This window comes from Halichoeres trimaculatus, unplaced genomic scaffold (assembly GCF_033239565.1).
Source record: "Halichoeres trimaculatus isolate MK-OKI-2021-1 unplaced genomic scaffold, fHalTri1.1 fHalTri1_scaffold_4, whole genome shotgun sequence".
NCBI classification, from domain to species: domain Eukaryota; kingdom Metazoa; phylum Chordata; class Actinopteri; order Labriformes; family Labridae; genus Halichoeres; species Halichoeres trimaculatus.
This window is the reverse complement of record NW_027437182.1, coordinates 8870864-8889019: the sequence shown is the minus strand read 5'-3', so window position 1 is coordinate 8889019 and position 18156 is coordinate 8870864. Positions and strand designations below refer to the sequence as shown.

Sequence of the window (18156 nt, the reverse complement as noted above, 5' to 3'; positions counted from 1 at the left end):
GATGCTGTGTTTTACCTGCTTTCTGTCTCTCCCATGTTATTTCTCTCTCCTACAGAGTCCATGACAAATGCAAATAGATTATTATGCAAATTATACAGCAGCATCAACTAGTTAGACTTCTGGGACAGCCAATAGTGGGGGTGGGAGAAAAAAAAAAAAAAAAAAAAGATACATCAGGATTTTTTGTATGACAATACCAAAATCAGGATTCTTTGTCAAAAAAAAAAAAAAAAAAAAAAAAAAAAAAAAAAACATTTTAAAATTCAAATTCTTCATTTCAGTCTTTGTTTAAAAACTGGACTGAAAAAAAAGTTACTACTTTCCTCCAGCAGAGGGTGAAATGTTTCTCTCTGACTCATGTGATGTGCATTTCATGGGAAAATATGGCTCCTGATTTAGTCTGTGGACATTATCATCATCATCATTTAATTTTTTTTCACATGGTCTTTTGAGAAAACAAAAAACAAAAGCAAACTAAGAATTGTAAATATCAAAGAATCGCAATGTGAATTGTATCTGCATGCTAAAAATTGTAATATAATCAAATCATGAGACTAGCATATTGTCCCAGCTCTAGCCAACAGTGACTTTCCTCATTGAGGAGTTGGCATGTTGGAACTAGCAGTGTTTCACTCAGCTTTAATGATGTTTTAAATGGGAAACAGCCTCATTCTTTCAGGTTTTTCATGACTATACATGACAAAGTTGATTAAAAATAATCTTTTGATCATGGATTATTAGGGTATATGGTTATCTGGGGTGTTGAGAACAACAACACTGGACACCAAACGGAACCGAAAATTGTAACTACAAAACCGTGATAAGAACCGCACATGGTTTTTGTGAACGGTTCCTTCCCTAGCTGTGACTGTGTGCAGGAACCGTTGTTTGCTGTTACATGTTAGCCCTGTGATAGGCTGGATACCTGACCAATGACAGCTGAGACAGGTTCCTGCACCTCATTAAACCCCAAATGGGAAAAGTGGTGTGAATCAAAAACAGCTAAAACGTTGGTTGACGTTAACTTTCATCCTGACAAAACATTGACTGTCAAAATAACTCATTCTGAGTGTGTTTGAGGAGTGTGAGAGGCTTAAAGTTGCAGGTAATGTAGTTTAATGTGAGTTTTTTCAAACAAAAACACAATTACATGGGTGGTTGCTCACAGACTAAATACACAGCAAATAATAGATTATTCAGAAATGCAAACAGATCACAGGATTCTGGATTCTCCAGCAGCACAGTGTTGTTTTGTTAATGTTAAACAGAGGCAAAGAGTTGAGTCATTCTTTCAATGTAATTGTACTTAATTTAAACCGAAAGAAAATATATTTACCAGTTTCTCTTTAGAGACAAACAGCAGGTAGAGCTGCGTCACTGAACCCTTCAGAAAGCTTTGATTAAAATTAACTTAATGATACCTATTTATGTGCTTACTCACTTGCTTGTTTTTTCTACGAACCTCAACCTTTCAGAGCTTGTTCTTTTTCAGTCTTTTTTCTGAATTACAGCATTTTTGTGCAATACAAAGCAATCCAAACAAAACCAAGACTTCAAAAGGCACTAAATACATAATTTAGATCATGTTTTGCTCCTACATCCTGTCAGTCTCCTCACCTACGGCTCTGTAACTCTTTTTACTTTTCTTTCTCAGACAGTCTAGCCTTTCTTTGTTTAAACTGAGGTCCTGAGGAGAGTCGGCTGAAGGGCAGAATCAATCACTCGGGGAGACGTCAGACGAGCGCCTCTCCCTCAGCGCTGCTTTCATTGCTGTTCCAGGAGAGCTTGGTAGATTTCAGATTTCAGGAATCGTGGATAACAGTCGTTCTCCATCAGAGCATATATCAGTCTCTGTGCCCTGTCGAAACAATTTGGCTCCGGCTGTGAGAGATTTTCGCTGATTTCCTCTCTGGTCACGCAGTCAATGTTTATCTGTGTTTAGAAAACAGCAACTTTGATTTCACTCATGACTTCTTTCTCTTTAGAGATATTTTTACATCCTCGTGCGTCATGCTCAGAAAGTTAGAAATGATTGAAAAGAAAAAGAATCTGCTGCACGGACCAGCAAAGAAAAGAAAAGTGGCCTTCAAACATCTTTGTGCATTGTATGAATGAAAGCATGCAGGAGTGACAGCGATAGCGAGCAAGCCAGCAATTGAAGATGATTTGAAGATACGCAGGTCTGACTTCATTCATGTCCCACTTTACAAAAGCCGTACCTGTCTCGGTGCATCAACTTGGACAAACTCTGTGTAGATCCTTTTGGCAGCGAGCATCATTTCTGCCTCACCAATGATTTTCTTGTATTCCTGGCAGGCCAGCCAAAATAGAAGGTTCTCTTCGCTGTATTCTGTCCTCAAGAAGTCCTCAAACACCAGCTGGCCGGCTGTGCACAAAGAAGCAGAAACATTTTGAAACCTTGACTGAGTCAAACATTCGACAGATGCTCAGTAATGAGGTTTTTAAGGGCCTTATTCTGCGACAAGCCTCCTTTAGACGCCTGGACACAATATAAGGTCTTTGAAAACATAGCAGAGGGAGAAGTCACTGGCAGACATAACCACATCCATGAACCCAAACAAAGCAATATTTTATACCTAGTTTCCCAAGCTTTGAGAAAGTATGACACGGTAACAATGGTGCTCATTTTTTTATTCAGTAAATAACTGAGTGTGTTCATTCTCCAAAATAGAATTAAGCAAACAGAAAATCTTATATACAGTAAAACAAGACAAAACTCTGATATTTAGCAATGGTTTTATATATATATATATATATATATATATATATATATATATATATATATATATATATATATATATATATATATATATATATATATATATATACTAAGTGTGACATGTCAGTTTCATCTACCTCTTAATTTTTAACTACATAAACTAAATGTATATGATTTGTCCCATTATGTACAAAGAGACGTTCACATTATTTCAGTTCAGTCAGGACCACTTTGTCAAAATAATCTTTATTAACTTGCACAGTTTCATTTGGCGGTATGGTTCTGTCCTGGGACTCCCTGCTCTTCCAAGCCCTTGCATGGAAAGCATGAGGCAGGAAGAGCACACCATCCTGCCCATTACGAGTCATCATGAACAGCATAAGCAGGGAGCGCAGCAGCAAACATAAAAACCCAGACAGAGCAGAGTAATCGACATGAATACATTGACTGGAGGTGGTGGGTTGCAAAATGCCATCAGAGGAATCAGAAAGGAGGCTGGACTAGAGCTGTTTAAAAAGCCCACTCTGAATGCAATTTTCCAATAGGAAGCAGACACGGGAGTTAGCCGAGCAACCAGCTGATCTGCACCGATGATGACAGCTAAGCTGTTACAGCTTGATGCCGTGGCCTGCCTGGACTACTGCTGCACTTGATTTTTTTAAAAATAGAAAATTGAGACAGATAAATGTTTTCTTCTGGTGTTCAATTACAGCTTTGAGAGGCAGAGATTTGGGGTTTTATCTGATGGTTTTTATGGCAGTATCATGGTTGATCTGTTGAAGACCCAGAGACATTTTATTTATTTGATGCTTAAAAAGCTCTGATAAAAGTAGCGGAGTTTATCACTGTGCTGAAGTCTGAAGTTTTGGTTCAGGATTATACTAAACATACTGTATCTGTAACTAGTTTAGTCTGGGTTTAAGTTTTTCTCCTTTGACCTGAACAAGTCACTTTGGTGTTTGAATCTATTAAAACTCCATGTATTCTGTTATTTTTTCTTATTATCAATTATTTATTAAAAATTTTGGAAAAAATGCCATAAACAAACAAACAAACAAACAAACAAACAGAAAAAAAATACTAAAAACTACAAGTTTCTTTGGTAAGATAGTCTTTTAAAATCATAGGCACTTGGTTGAAATCAGATTAAATTCAGAATTGTTCAAATGCAGATTAATGACCTTTGAAACGTTATTATCAAATATAACCAAGTCGATGGATCTCTCCATGGGGAAAACCACGAGGTGTGGCTGAACGCTCTGGCAAAGTTTGGATTATCCTGAGAGATTTTCTCCAGGGAAACAAGACTCATCAGTATTTTCTCCACATTCTGTTTCCACTTGGTATTAGCAGAAGATTTACGACCTTGTGCTTGTTGGATGAGACCTTGTTAACAGTAAAGCACCATGGTCAGGGTCTTCTTAGAGCAGGAAACAACACATTAGGGTACCTGGGGATATGGTATTAAAATTAACCTGCTTTTTAAAACTAATTATGCGTTTTAGCAGGAAATTAAAAGCCGAAGGTTTAGCTCCTCTGCTATCTCTGAGTCGCATTCTCTGTCTTCCTCATCGCCACCCTCGTTGGCTCAGCAGTTGGTGAAGAAAGAGACGGTGGTATTGTGCAGGATGTCTGGAGGCTCTTTTAACTTCAAAACCCTTCAAAACCAAACGCTGCATCCCAATGTGCAGCGCCTCAGCATCTCATAATTGCACACTCCTATACTTCCTGTTATCTTCTTCTCACACCCATTACCTTTGTCACTGGAGTATTCATGGGGCTGTGATTCTAATGCAGGTGTAGAATACTTAGCAAAGTCTTCAGGGAGCCCAAACAAACAGCTAACCACGAGCAACAGCGTTATTCACACAAATTGCTTTACATATATCACAGCTGCTGCTCTGACGGTAATTGACGGGAAACAGTGAGTCCAGGGGCCGCTCGTTCCCATCTATGAATCATCCCCTGACCATATCTAAGCCTTCAGTCGTAACACACACCGCTCTTCAAAATCACCAGGATGTATATGAAAGGCAAAGATTGAAAGTGGCTGTCTATTTATTTTTTGCGCCTGTTTATCGATTTGTCACACGTGCCACTGCGTTTCATCAAAGAGAAACAGAGCAACTGCGATGCAAGAGAAGATTCATCATCTCGGGGACGGTTAATCTTGACGCAGGAGACAAGAAGCTGAAATATTACAGATCAGCTGAATTCATTTCAGGAAGGTAATGAGAGAGGAGACACATCAGAAAGAGGGGGAGAAAGAGACAGAGGAAGAAGCATCTGCCTCCTTTAGTCATTTTCAAATAAAGGCTGAGGATACAGTCAGGTGAAAGCCAGAAGTGAGTGCTGGCTTTATAAATGAATAAGAGAGCAGGCTGGAATCACCCTATCTACACCGGCAGCTCAGATTAGGCCTCTTATCTTTGTGCGCTGTCATCCTCCTTAAATATATCTCTGAATGAATTTGATGAACCTGAAGGGAGAATATATCCCTGATCCTCCAAAAGAAGCCTGAAGCCAGCTCAGGATGATACGCGGGGGCAAGGCAGCAGAGAAGAGCGAAGGTTAAGAAAGAGACCGAAAACTGAGGAGGGAACGTTTGACCAGGGTGAGACAAGTAAATCCTGATGTTTGCTTACTTTTACACTCCAGAAGCTGCTCCAGTGACTCCCCCCACGCCACAACATCTTCAGCAGGAGCCCTGCAGAGAAAGAAATGTCAAGAAAGTAACATTAAAAAGCAGATTATACTTAAGACTTTTTTTCTAATATCCTAAATGTAATCTCTAAATTACATCAGAGTAAGTGATAGTTAATGGTTTATCAAATTTTTAATTCAGTGTTTAATTAAGTGATACACATCAACTAGTTTGAGACTAAATTAAAACCCTGAAAGCCACCGCTCTTTGTCCTGCTTTCAATCTTTGAGTATTAAATTAGTAGACACTCAAATTTAATCCAGTCCAAGGCTTTTGATTAAATTCCAGGCATCTCAGGGATGTGGTTTGAGCATTACATGTCTGTAGTGTTGAAAAAAAATGCTTGCAAAGTCCGAAGGCACAAAAAGAAATGATTCCCCAAGATCTATAAAACTGGGTTTTGTCTGATGACCAGCAGAGTCTGAGTGAGTGAAGACTGAACATGTAGAAGTCCACATGAAAAGCAACCCATGGGTCTTTCGATTCACTAATCCTGTGAACAAGTTCTGTATGAATCATCTTATTTTTTATTTTCAAATCATTGACTGATTGGCATTTGGAAACAAACAAACCCTTAATCTAAAACAGGTGATGAATTTAGGGTGTGACTAGCTTTGACAGACAAGTTGTTACCTGTCAGCCTTTACAAATAAATGGAAAAGAAGCTAAATCTAATGACTACAGTCTCAACAGCTCCACTATAACACAGAACTACTAACTCGGTCCATCCCTCCCTGTCTCTCTGAACTTTTGTCTATCCCTCTCTGTGACTCCAACAGGGTCTCACCAGATGTCTGACTAACATGGGTCTGGTTCTCCTTGAGATTTCTGCCTTTTAAAGGATGTTTGAAATTATCTTACTATTGTAATGTGCTTAAAGCTCCAAAGGGGTGTGCTATTTTGGGGTTAAAAGAAGATAAGACTCTTCATTGAGGCAGATGTCCATCTAACATGAGTCTGGTTCTGTCCAAGGTTTATGCACATAAAAGGAAAGTCTTCCTTGCCATTGTAACTTGCTAGACGTTACAAAGTGCTGTACTCATGCTAGGTTAAGAGATAAGACTCCTTATCTAGATTTGATGTTGGGTTTCCGTTACTATCTTTTTTTTTTTTTATATTTATATATTAACAGGTCCAGACCATAGACTGTATAGAGTGGACAGCATGATTCCGCCAATTATCATTGTATGGTTTTGAAGCCAAAATATCCCCCATCACAGGCGCAGCCATTGGTAGCAGTTGTTCAGCCAGAGTCTGTGCAGTAGAGACTGTGAGAGATTCTGGGAGAATCTGAGTGGAGCTGGGTGACAAAAATAATATTTTCTTTTTTCTTTCAAGAGTCTAATCACTTCTTGACTCTACCTCCCGACATATTTTACAATCCCTGAAAAAAATACACAAGAACGGCAGGTGTCAATCATCGATAAACGAGACGTAAAACCTTGTTTTTAACCTCGTATAACTAATGAAAATGAAACTTTTCAGAAAAAAAGAGGACTTGAGTAACGGGCAAAAACTGACTCTAGACTGGTTTGACTCTTCCCTTAAGCTGTTTTTTTTTTTTTTTTTTACACGAAGTAGCCATGGATAATCCAATGGTACATTTTATTTATTTATCCATTTATTTTTTTGGTATAAAAAACAACAACAGTAAATATTTATTTTCCAACAAACTGAGTAGCTCAGAGTTTCTGCTGGTAAGAAAAAATGCCAAGTTTGTTTGCCAAATGCTGGTAACATTTGCTGCTCTTGCTTCAGTAGCCTTTAGCCTTCTTGCAGGTTAGCACTCTAATGCTAGTGCTAGTTTCTTATTGCTCCAGCTGAGTGGTTGTAGACCATTTCATCCAGACGCAGCCCACATACAGTTTTGTCTGCATTTTCTAGACCAAAAATTTGCCCAACTACACGACTTAATGGTAATATCCTGGTAGGGGAGTACAGCAGCAGCCTTTGACTGGAGCTACAGCCCCAGCTAGTGGAGGGTGGCTGCACTGCCATTAAGACTTAAGTAACTCTGAGGCTGCAGGTAAGAATGTATTATGATATTTTAGTTGACTAAACAGTGATGTCTTTTAAAGCAGCTGTGGGTGGGGATGTGTTTGACATTAATTTTAGTCATTACATAAATATAGTGGCAGAAAAGAAGCTTGAGTAATGCAATATTTCTTAAAGAACATCTATTTATCTTTATAAAAGATTTGATTGACTTACATTGCTTTAATATTGTGTTTGTGTCACTGAATCTACTGTGAAATGTGTGTTTAACAAACCTTTGACAATCCCATTTCTCTGTGTTTAGATATCACTTGTTTGCAGTGAGTTTGATTTATGTCAGCACAGCAGGTTACAGCCAAACTAGCGGGATCCTCTTGTCATTAGTTTGCTGGTTGTGAAATTCTAAATTAGATTAAAATTTAATGCTCCCTGGAGGGAAAGAATTTGCAGCAGCAGAGAATCAGATAAGAATAAGTCAGAGCTGTGAATGTTATACAAGGAATTACACCCGGAGAACACGCTGAAAAGTGGAGCAAATAAATAAGGAACAAGCATCTGCACTGACAGACTCAGAGTCTGGAGAGGATGAGCAAGAGTCATTTACATAATCTGATGTGTTGAGGAGATAAGGACTACTGTACAGAAAAGTTTTGTACAAAGAGACTGCTATCGCTTATTTATAGTATCTACAGTATGTACTGGATGTAAACAATTTGATCATGCAGGGATAGTATGCTTCTGTAAGAAGAGAAGTAAGCCTTTTTTTCCCAAAGATTTGAACATGTTCTGGTGCTCCTAGCAAGTGTAAAGGATGCAGAGTGAATCCAAGACTGTAGCTGGTGTGCATTCTCATTCTGGCTCTGCCAACACAGTGCCACAAGCAGGAGAGCTCACCCAGTGCAGCACAAACTGAGGAACTAATTGCTTTTTGATCTTTTTAAATACAAGGTGTAGAGAGGAAAGCAAAGGACTTAAACGCCCCTCTGTTTTTTTGTGTAGTGCTGTCACGTAAACATTAACATCTGCATCAGCAGCAGCTCAATCTATTACTGGGCCAAACCAAACAGTGATGGTTGGCTCTCACTGCTGCCATATTGGATTTGGACAGAGGAGGCCAATTAGAGCCAAACATAGCTATGGAGCACAAATACAATAATGGATGGTCTGATGAACTCACAACTCATTTCGGTTGGACGAAGGGACAATTACTCAAAATAAGACCCAATTTTCCTGCATGGTGCCTAAAAGGAAGAAAAAAAACCCTACTTGTCAACACAGAAACTACTTCAATAGCTAATATTCTTGCTCTATTAGGCTAATACTGATTCTGGATAACAACCATAGATTTTCTGAAACATGGATCCACTTTAATGAGGTCATCTAATGGTTTCTGAAGAGGCATCAAGAAGCTCATTGAAGGTTTGCCAGATGGGAAATGCTGACTCAAGGAACAGGCACGAGTTGGAGTTAAGCCTCACAGCAAGCAACAACAACACACCCATCTGTCAGTCAAATCAGCTACACCCTACACACCTTCTTGGCTTTCAAACCAGGTTTTATATTCATTTGATTCTTAACACACAGCTTAATAGGGATTCCTTTGCTTTTGGGGCCAGCCTCTAGTGGGCACTCAGAGAACTGCAGCTTTTTTTGCACCTCAGCTTTTATTTCAGTTTTTAACTCTGGACTTTCCCCCTTGTTGACTGTCCCTGCTCAGTTTGTTACAAACATTCACTCTGAATGCAACTCACCATCACCGGCATTGGCTCTGGCATTTTTTGTCTTTTTCATCTGAAATGTGACTGAGCCAGCAGCATAGTTCTGACCTTACCGGCTCCTCATCAGCACCTGCACCTGGTACAAGAGTGCTGCAGGCAGCACAGTCCAGCAGCCTGCCTCATCAAATGAACTGTGCTGACTGAGAGCCACACAGTTCTTTCTGCTGTGACAGCTGTCCAACTGACAGACCTTACTGCAGCCGGGGTGTGTGTGTGTGCGGTGTGTGTGTGTGTGTGGTTTCGCATCTCTCGGCCATAAAAATATCTCTGCAGTTACAGAGGCAAGTCAAAACACCTGTGGGCATATAATCACTTCTCCAGCGGGGGTTTGAGAGGGACAAGGTGACTTGGAATCTCATAATTATGCATACATTAACCCTTTCACATTGCAATACACAGAAATTCATCATCACATAGCTGGTGTGTGCAATATAATGCTTCTTGTCTTCAAAATGCACAACTAACTCCAAAGCTTGTATAGTCAGAAAACTGAAATTAATTAATTAATTAATTAATATGTTTGAAATGGTTTCATTTTTCAAAACGTACTAAGTTTTTTTGCATTGATTATATAGATACTGTTGAATAAATACAAAAGTCAAACAGAGCCAAGACTCCAGAAAACACTTAGACTCAGCCACCTTCTGAGTCTAAATCACACGACCCCCTGCTGCCAGCAATTTTTCTTTTTACACCTTCACTCCACATGACTTCAACAAAGAAAGTAACAGTACAATAAAGCATGTGGCAATGCCAAAGTCTTAAGTCTTATCTTTAAAGACGCAATGAGGATCTGTTTTGATTGGACTGCCTGGCCCAGAGTGTCACTTACAAGGTGTGTGTTTGTTTTGGAATTCAAAGGAGATCAGATGGAAAGAAATTTTCTGTGTTCAGGACAACTTTTTTTTACCAGATACAACGCACATTTATCAGTGTCAGTACAGTTATGTAGCTAACATTGTAGTAGCTGGCTATATGTAGCGCTATCATCAGCCTGGTGTTTCGACATAACTGTAGGCTAACTTGACAACAAGCAAACACTGTCAGTTTGGATGTAGTTTAGTAGCCATTTATATTTAGTGTAGCTGGCAACCCGGCGCTCTAAGACATGTCTGTAATGTGTAACATTAGCAAATGCTAGTTATGTCCTGCGACTCACCAAGCAGAGCTAACGTTACCTCGCGCTTCATTTTATTGATAGACTCTCAAGTTTGAACAGACCACTGCAGAATAACTGCTGAATGTGGGTTGGAATGAACATTATCACAAACAGATTAGCCCCAGAGTTAGCCTTTAGCTCATATCTTAGCCTCTAGCTTGCACACTATCTCTCTCCTCTTTAGCTTTCTTCTGCTCTTCTGTCCTTTTTCAGCAGAGAAAAACACAGATTTCTCTTCTCACTTCTAAACTTCATCAGCCAGTGTGGTGCTGTCATAGTAACTTAGACATGCTGTAAATCAATCTGTACCTGCTCAACCCGATCAGGAAGCTTATAAGTAGCATTTAGATATAACTTGTAACCTGTAATATTGGTGCTGATAATCTTATTTCAAAGTGTGGATTAAGATCAGGCATATATCTAGAAGGGAGACTTTTGCAAGATCACTTAAAACTCCTCACAGCTTCATTAAGGTGCAAAAAAATGAAGCTTCTTTGTTTTTACAACAAAAAAACTGATTCATTTAGTTGTCTCTGAGAAACAGAGAGAGACTAATGCACACTGTCATGCCAGCCGGCTTGACTACTGAAATGCTCTCCTTTCTGGTCTTCTAAAGAAAGCTGTTCTTCATCTGCAGTTAATTCAAAATGTAGCAGCACAAGTCCGTACAAAGACTAGAAGAAGAGCACACATCACACCCATCCTAAAATCTTTATACTGGCTGCGTGTTCATTTTAGAATTGATTTTACCAGACTACATCTTAGAGATGCTTTAACTTATGAAACAAGAAGGCTTCTCAGATTCTCCAGCTCCTTTATTCTAGTTGTTTCTCAACTTTTGGTGATAAAAGTTGACAAAAATTGAGAAATTAATCTTAAACCGAAGACCCATCTATCTAGTCTGGCTGTTAGGGTTTTATAATTTTATATCTTTATTGGTCTTTATTGAATTCAATCTTTTATTGTCTACTGTTTGCTGTGAATGCTAAATGGCACTATATATGCTGTAAAACAAAACTGCAATTGGAGGCTTGATGAGGAAGCTAAACCACTATGAACTTCATGCAAAGTGGGAACATGCAGTGCTACAGATGACTTAAAGATCCCAACAGATTGGTTCATTTCCTGTTTTGGATGAGTGAGACAAACCAAGTGAAACTGTAGGTGTGCAAACTTTGACACGCTGCCTGCAGAGCATCAGATCAGCGGCATGTCTTAGATATTGTTCAAAGTCAGAGAAGCAGCGGGGGAAATGTTTAGCCCTTTTAGTTTCTTGGCTTTGAACAGATTAACTCACCCTCCCTGTGTCCTCCTTGATGTCCCGTCTGATACGAAGAAAAAAACTTAATTGATTCAAAGTCATTCTTGTAACAAACTTGGGTGAAATTGCTTTAAATTCCTGACAGCGTTAACATTTCAGCTTTGAGCTGCTCTTTTAAGAGATGTGTTATCAAATCCTCAGAAGTAAAGGACAAGGCACCAGGGGAAAGGCGAGATTCAAAAACAGCCACTCATTTTTTGATGGCATCATATAAAGTGCAGAGAAGGCAGAGCACACTCAGCTCAAAGAAGTCTCACTCGTATTTGGACTGTTTTCTTCGGAAGTGAGACAAGGAACAGAAAGAGAGCTGGAGGCATATTGAGAAGCACAGAGAGGCGCAGAAACACAGAGCGAGAAACTTCCAATAAAAACTGCTCAGATCACAGGAGCCCCATCACAAACACTTGCTCTCAAACTTGCAGACAAGAGAGAACCATCCACAAAACACATCCCGGTTTTATTTTAGCAACATGCTTTCTGGCTCTACAAGATCAGAGAAAGTCAGTCATTACTGAAGAACAAGTCTGACCAGAGGGGAAGTAAAACATCCAAAATGTTTCTTAATGCCAGCAAAGTTTAGCTTGTCCAAAGTTCTGAAGCTTAAAGCTAATTTGGAGCTCATACTTACAACATGTGTTTTCTGTTGCCAAGACAGACTGAAGGATGTTTCGTGACAGCAAACTGTGGAGTGAATATGCACAAACACACTCTGATCCTAAGCTGCGCGGGCTGTTCACTCCTCGACCTGAAAAAACCTACAGGTACAAGCCCGTGCACGTTGAGCTGCAGCACAAACAGCGTCAGGGTTTGCACAAATATCAGCCTTAATCTTTACTTTTCTTCTTAAACTCCTCCTCCAACAAAAAGGAAGAAAAAAAGAAGTCTGAGTTTTGACTGTGAAGCATCATTTTTTGTCTCCATGACTAAGAGCCTGCTTTCCGAGGCTTGTATCTGCACACCCCTCATGAAAAGTTAAGCAAATCACATGTTTACAATGCAAAGTAGAAGCAAGCGCTCCTGTAGGCCTGGACATGACTATGTCTTGTTTTTGCATTTTGGATCTTAATGATAAGCACTTTAAAAGGTGAGGACGACACAGGCTGTGGTACTGAAAACACAAAGCCTTTCAATATTCCTACTTTCCTATGATAAAGCTGCAAGATTTTCTACATTTTTACTCTATCTGTCTGTCACCAGAAATCCCAGGCTTAATGAAAGATAGCAAACTCAGCCCACCACCGTAACTAAAGACAACCCAGAGAAAGAACTCAAACTTTTTATCTTTCTGAGAAACTTTCTGTGGCAGAGCTGGCTCTGCCTGAAACACTGACTTCTTGTGACTTTTCAAAGTTTTATTTAGTTTTCCTGCTGTTCTCACTCACTTGTATGCGCATATTCTTATTCTGTAACACTCAGTATAATGAACCTTTATTGTTCAAGAATCTTACATGACTGTTCATGAAAACACATTTATTTGATGTAATTTAGGCCTCAAAAGAGTCAGAAATCATGGCCTGAAAGCCCATCTTCTCTCCTTTAAAGAACTGTTAGATTTTTTCTCTTGCCCAAATGGTTGAAGAGTTACGGTAATGAGAACAGCTTGCATCAACCCAATGAGTTTCGGTAATTTAAAGAGCGCTTGTAAAATGCAACAAAAGAATTCTTAATTATTAAAGGAAATAAAAAAAAATGAAGAAGAAGAAGAACAAGAAGAAGAACAAGAAGTCACCAATAAAGTCAACAAATTTAAAATGGGACTACATATTTTTACTCTATCTCAAGTTGAAAATCCAGTAAGAACTGAATGAATAATGAGCAAATCTGTTTTTCATTCATTTTTAATTTCTGTCTTCCCCACCTGTTAGCTGCCCACAGAAAAACAAAACAAACCTGCAGCTTCAAAACTCAGAATTACAGAGAATAATTTTGTCTGAATGCTTGGCTAAAGGCTCAGACTGTAATGCCACATGGGTAAAATGTTCTCTTTCAATGATGTCGGTATGAAATTTCTCATGAAAAATATATTCATATGCTCAAAACTTTCTGATTTAAAAGTGCTGCTGGCTGCCTTGGCCAAATTCTAGGATCGTTAGCCATAAATCTGACTTCATTTGCTGTTTAAAAAAATGTATTTACAAATACTAAAAGAAAACGAAACAAAACAAAAGGCTCCCTAAAGACTAGCCCTGCTCATATGATTTAAGTCAGCCCAACATTGACCCAAGAGGTGTAGTTCTCATTTAAGGCTGAACATACTTTTCTCTGATACCACATACAAGCAACGTTTTTTAACCTCTCAAAACCTCAAGTCCCCCAACCAGGGGTCTTTGAGGTCGCTCTGCAACAGAAGGCATAAAACAAAGCACTAATCAAGTATTATGTAAGTCATATTGCACACCAGACAAAACAGGAGAAATTCAGCTACAGTAGCCATCAAGTCATACTTGGGCCAAAAATACCAATAAATACCAATACTGTTTAATACCAATACTGACACCTCTGAAGAAATTTCACTAGTGTTCCCTTTATTATGACACCAGAATGATTCAAGTAGACCTTGTAGATGCTGAAATTTACTCTTTTCAATTTGGGTGTGTCGTTTTTGAAGCAGAGATTTTAAAATGAGGCCAGGGCTAAAGAGTTTAAGCCACATGGAAGGATATATAAAGAATAAAGAAATGCATGTATCCCCAGAAATCATCTTGTTTTAATTTCTAACAGTTCCAAAACATATGCATAAAGTTTCCAATTTCTGATTAACATCTCAGGCAAAGGTCGGAGTTAGAATTGTCATCCTATGGCAAATTTGTGGCATGGAGTAGCTCTGAGGATAATGTTGAATTGCAAAAGTTCATGGTGCCTCTTATATGAAAAGGCTGTTGCCCTCTAACATATTGATTGTGTAATCAGACTCGAACTTGAACTAGCTTTTTCTTTGGTGGTCATGGACTAAACATCCACTTTTTGGTCCGCACTCCTGTTCATGAGGGCCAAAAGGCATTCAGTCAGAAATGATGAACTTTGAAGTGGCACGATTCACACTTACAGGCAAACATTATGCTGGTATTTCAAACTCTGATTTATTTTATTTTATTTTATTTTTTTACCAGGAATTTTGCAAAAGACATTGCTGTTGAAGCTGTTTTTCATTATGTTACTTTCCTCAGTTGTCATGTATACCTATTTTTCCCCACTGTCCAAAAACAGATTAAATCTATGTGCTCCTAACTATGGTATATTGGACCTCTCCCTCTCTGTTTAAGCATCTGTGTTGGATTCAGGTTAAAAACAGAGGTGTTGGTTCATTTTTACAGTCTACGACCAGAGGGGCTCTCAATTTATCACACATGCAATGCTTGGCAGGCATTACTGGATTCTCCTGCATTTCATTGTTGTAATATCTTTCCCCAACATGTTTCTGGGACCTGTTTCCTCTGCATGCACCAGACTGCACAGGTATGAGGACACTCTTTGTCCCATTTCACACTGAACCCTCACAAACCTCTACCTCTCCAGGGAAAAGCAGCAGCAGAAAGAAGCAGATGCTAAAGTACCAAACAGAGGTGGGGTGCAATGTCCTCATCTAACATTGAGGGAGCGAGAGACAGCGAGAGGGATGGAGCTGTGAAAATGAGTGATGGCGACACAAATGGCAGAGCTGTGATCAGGAGGAGAGGGGAGGGGAGTGAAGGGAGACAAGGGAAAACGCTGACAGCTGAGAGAGCCTACCTGTCCGCCCTTCTCTCGTTTTCTGTCTTGATTTGCAAGTCCTCGACGGGACACTCGCATGGTACGGCCTGGAAAACAAGAACAGGTGTCATAAAACACCGCTGCGACTGGGATTTGCATTTGTAATGACCCCACTGGAGGAGCTGAGAATATGATAGGTGCAACAAAAACCTGTCAGATGAGCACTCACAGTGGTATTCATCATCAACTCGGCTGCATCATATCTGCCATAGTATCACTTAACCATGACAGAAAGCAGCTTTTTTGCCTTTTCTTGACAATAACAGGTTGCTTTTCTTGGCATTTTTCTCGTTGTTAAACCCAGAGATTCTTTCTGGCAGAATCAGACTGAGGTTTTACACTCTGAAACAACTCGACTCCTGTTCTGTCAGCCCTTTGAGCTAAAAATGACGCTCATAGTAGGGCTGTCAGCCAGTTGTTTTCTTTATTCCTGGTTAACTGTTGAATTCTAACAGTTAGTCGTGATTAAATGTATTATTATGCATTCTTAGATCATTCTGCTGATTTACTTACAGATGTTCAGGGATCCCTCGTTAACCCAGCAGTATTTCGCTTTTTAGGAGTTGTAGTTTGGTTGCTGTCGTGGTTTCATACAGGTCTAGTATGTTTGAGGCTTTCTGTCCCTGCAACTGTAAAGTCTGGTGTGTACTTATGCATCAACTCTATGCTGTAGTGACTAGCTTGTTAAGGATGGTAGGGGACACTCTGCAGTGCTGCAGTCCATTTATTTATTTAACAGTTCAGTCAGGCCTGTTATGTTATATTGTTGCTGATTCACGTTATCATTTGTTATACAGCAACACTAAGAAGGAAGGATGGAGAGGAGATGGAGGAAGTGAAATTTCTGCACTGAAAAAAAAACAAAGTAATCTTATCAAGTGTTTTTGTCTTATTTTAAGTTAAAAAAAAAAAAAAAAGTTATATTTCATATGAGCCACATTCAACTTATCAGTCCAGAAAAAAGGCTTGTTTCAAGTTATTTAAAGACAAAAATGAGGTCTGAATTGCTTGTAACAAGTAAAAACATACCTGCCAATGGCACAAAAAAAAAAAGAAAAAATTTTAGAAAATTTGCTTGAAACTAGGAAAATGTCTTAATACAAGTAACTTTTCTCTTGTCTTTAAATAACTTGAAATTAGACACTTTTCTGGACTGGTCAGGCGAATGTGGCTCATATTAAGTCTAAAAAGACATTTTCTACTGAAAATAAGACAAAAAACACTTGATAAGATTTGAGTTTTTTGCAGTGTGTCCCTTGGACGGCAATACCAGAATTGTTGGAAAACATGAGCTCAGGGGGACAAACCCAGGGCTTGCAGTCCATGTTGTTTTGATGCAAAGTTAGATTTGGAAGGAGGTACACGACGGCCATGTGCGTACAACTATGTGTAGGCATCCAGGCTACATGGCCCAATCGTGTAGGCTGAGGTGCTATTCAAACACAGAAGTATAATTCATCATGTGTGTCTCTGGTCTGTCTCCACAACAGTCTGGCTTTGGCTCTGGCTCCAGCTCCAGCTTTGCTCCATTGTGGAGTCAAGAGACTGGGGAGTTTCCTTGCCTTCCACTGCATTGATGAGCCTCTCCTCATTGGTTTGGGCTGTAAAACCTCAAACCAGTTGACTCCTGGTTCGGCTCCACTCATTCTATTGGTTTGTTGTTGTAGTAAAGCTGAATAAGATCTGTTTTTGACATGGTTTGTTTTATTATGAAAGTCACTTGGCGTTTTTAGGCAGTTTCTGACCACAACTTCCTGTCCCTGGATGTGACACAGCTTGCCAATTGGTGGGATAGTCGGAAACTATTTGTTGCTCATGCACAGCTAAGTTGTGCAGTGGTACTTCTGAGAAAAAAAAGGCTCATATAATGTCGATGTCAATTTCTCTTTTGACCCGTCCTTGTGGAAGTATTTTGACTTAAAAATGTTTTTTTTTTATCATGGCTGCGGCAGGACACAGGAAGAAGCTGTGGCAGCCTAAGTACAGCATGCCAAAAGTGACATAGGGAAAGGAAAAAATGTTAATTCCAGACTGAAATCACATAGACAAGGTATCAGTGATGAGACTTAATAGTAAAAAGAATATCTCTCTTACTTTAACCAAAGTGCTTTCATGCTTAATCAGATTCTTCACATCTTAAATGAAGTACTTCTGTTTCCCAAATGTAGTTAATACATTAAATATGAAAAGTAAATAGGTGTTCTTTGGTTCTATGCACACATAATTTCTGGGTGACAAAGCGAGGTTATTCACTGACTATTTGGAAAAGATATCACGGCTGATAGAGAGCGTGAGGGGATTAGAAATTCAAACAATCCCAGAGTGAGAGACTCACACATCTGAGCTGCCCTGATACCATCAGACATGTTTCATATTTATGACCAGACATCTGCAGGGTACAGAGTAAGTCCTTTTAGTGTGTGGAGATCACAGATTCAGCTTGAGAGCGGTAGAGCCAATGAAAGCCCAGGTAGCGCTGAGATGGAGTGGACTGGTTAGATGTAAGGGTGAGACTCGGCATACAAAGACACAGTTCTGCTTTTAAAAGTCTGTTATCTCAGACACCACAAGGTGACAAAGCTTATTCCAGCTGCAGCTCCTGCCACTGTGATCTCCATTTAGTTTCATTACATCTGCAGGAGCATCTGAGTTTTTATGTGCTTGGACCTATCATGTCGTGTAAGGGATGGTGTGTGGATGAATTACTGT

The 18156-nt window shown here is 39.3% G+C and overlaps 1 protein-coding gene across 1 annotated transcript; it reads right to left on the bottom strand.

Moving 5' to 3' along the window:
• Positions 1–1300: 1300 nt before the first annotated feature.
• Positions 1301–15628, bottom strand: LOC141788793 (regulator of G-protein signaling 21-like). Its single transcript, XM_074667864.1, has 5 exons — positions 15617–15628; positions 15427–15494; positions 5386–5447; positions 2220–2386; positions 1301–1932 (listed from the first exon to the last, which is right to left on the bottom strand). Exons 1-5 carry the CDS (start codon positions 15626–15628, stop codon positions 1765–1767), a joined length of 477 nt encoding a protein of 158 aa, XP_074523965.1. The 3' UTR covers positions 1301–1764.
• Positions 15629–18156: the final 2528 nt, after the last annotated feature.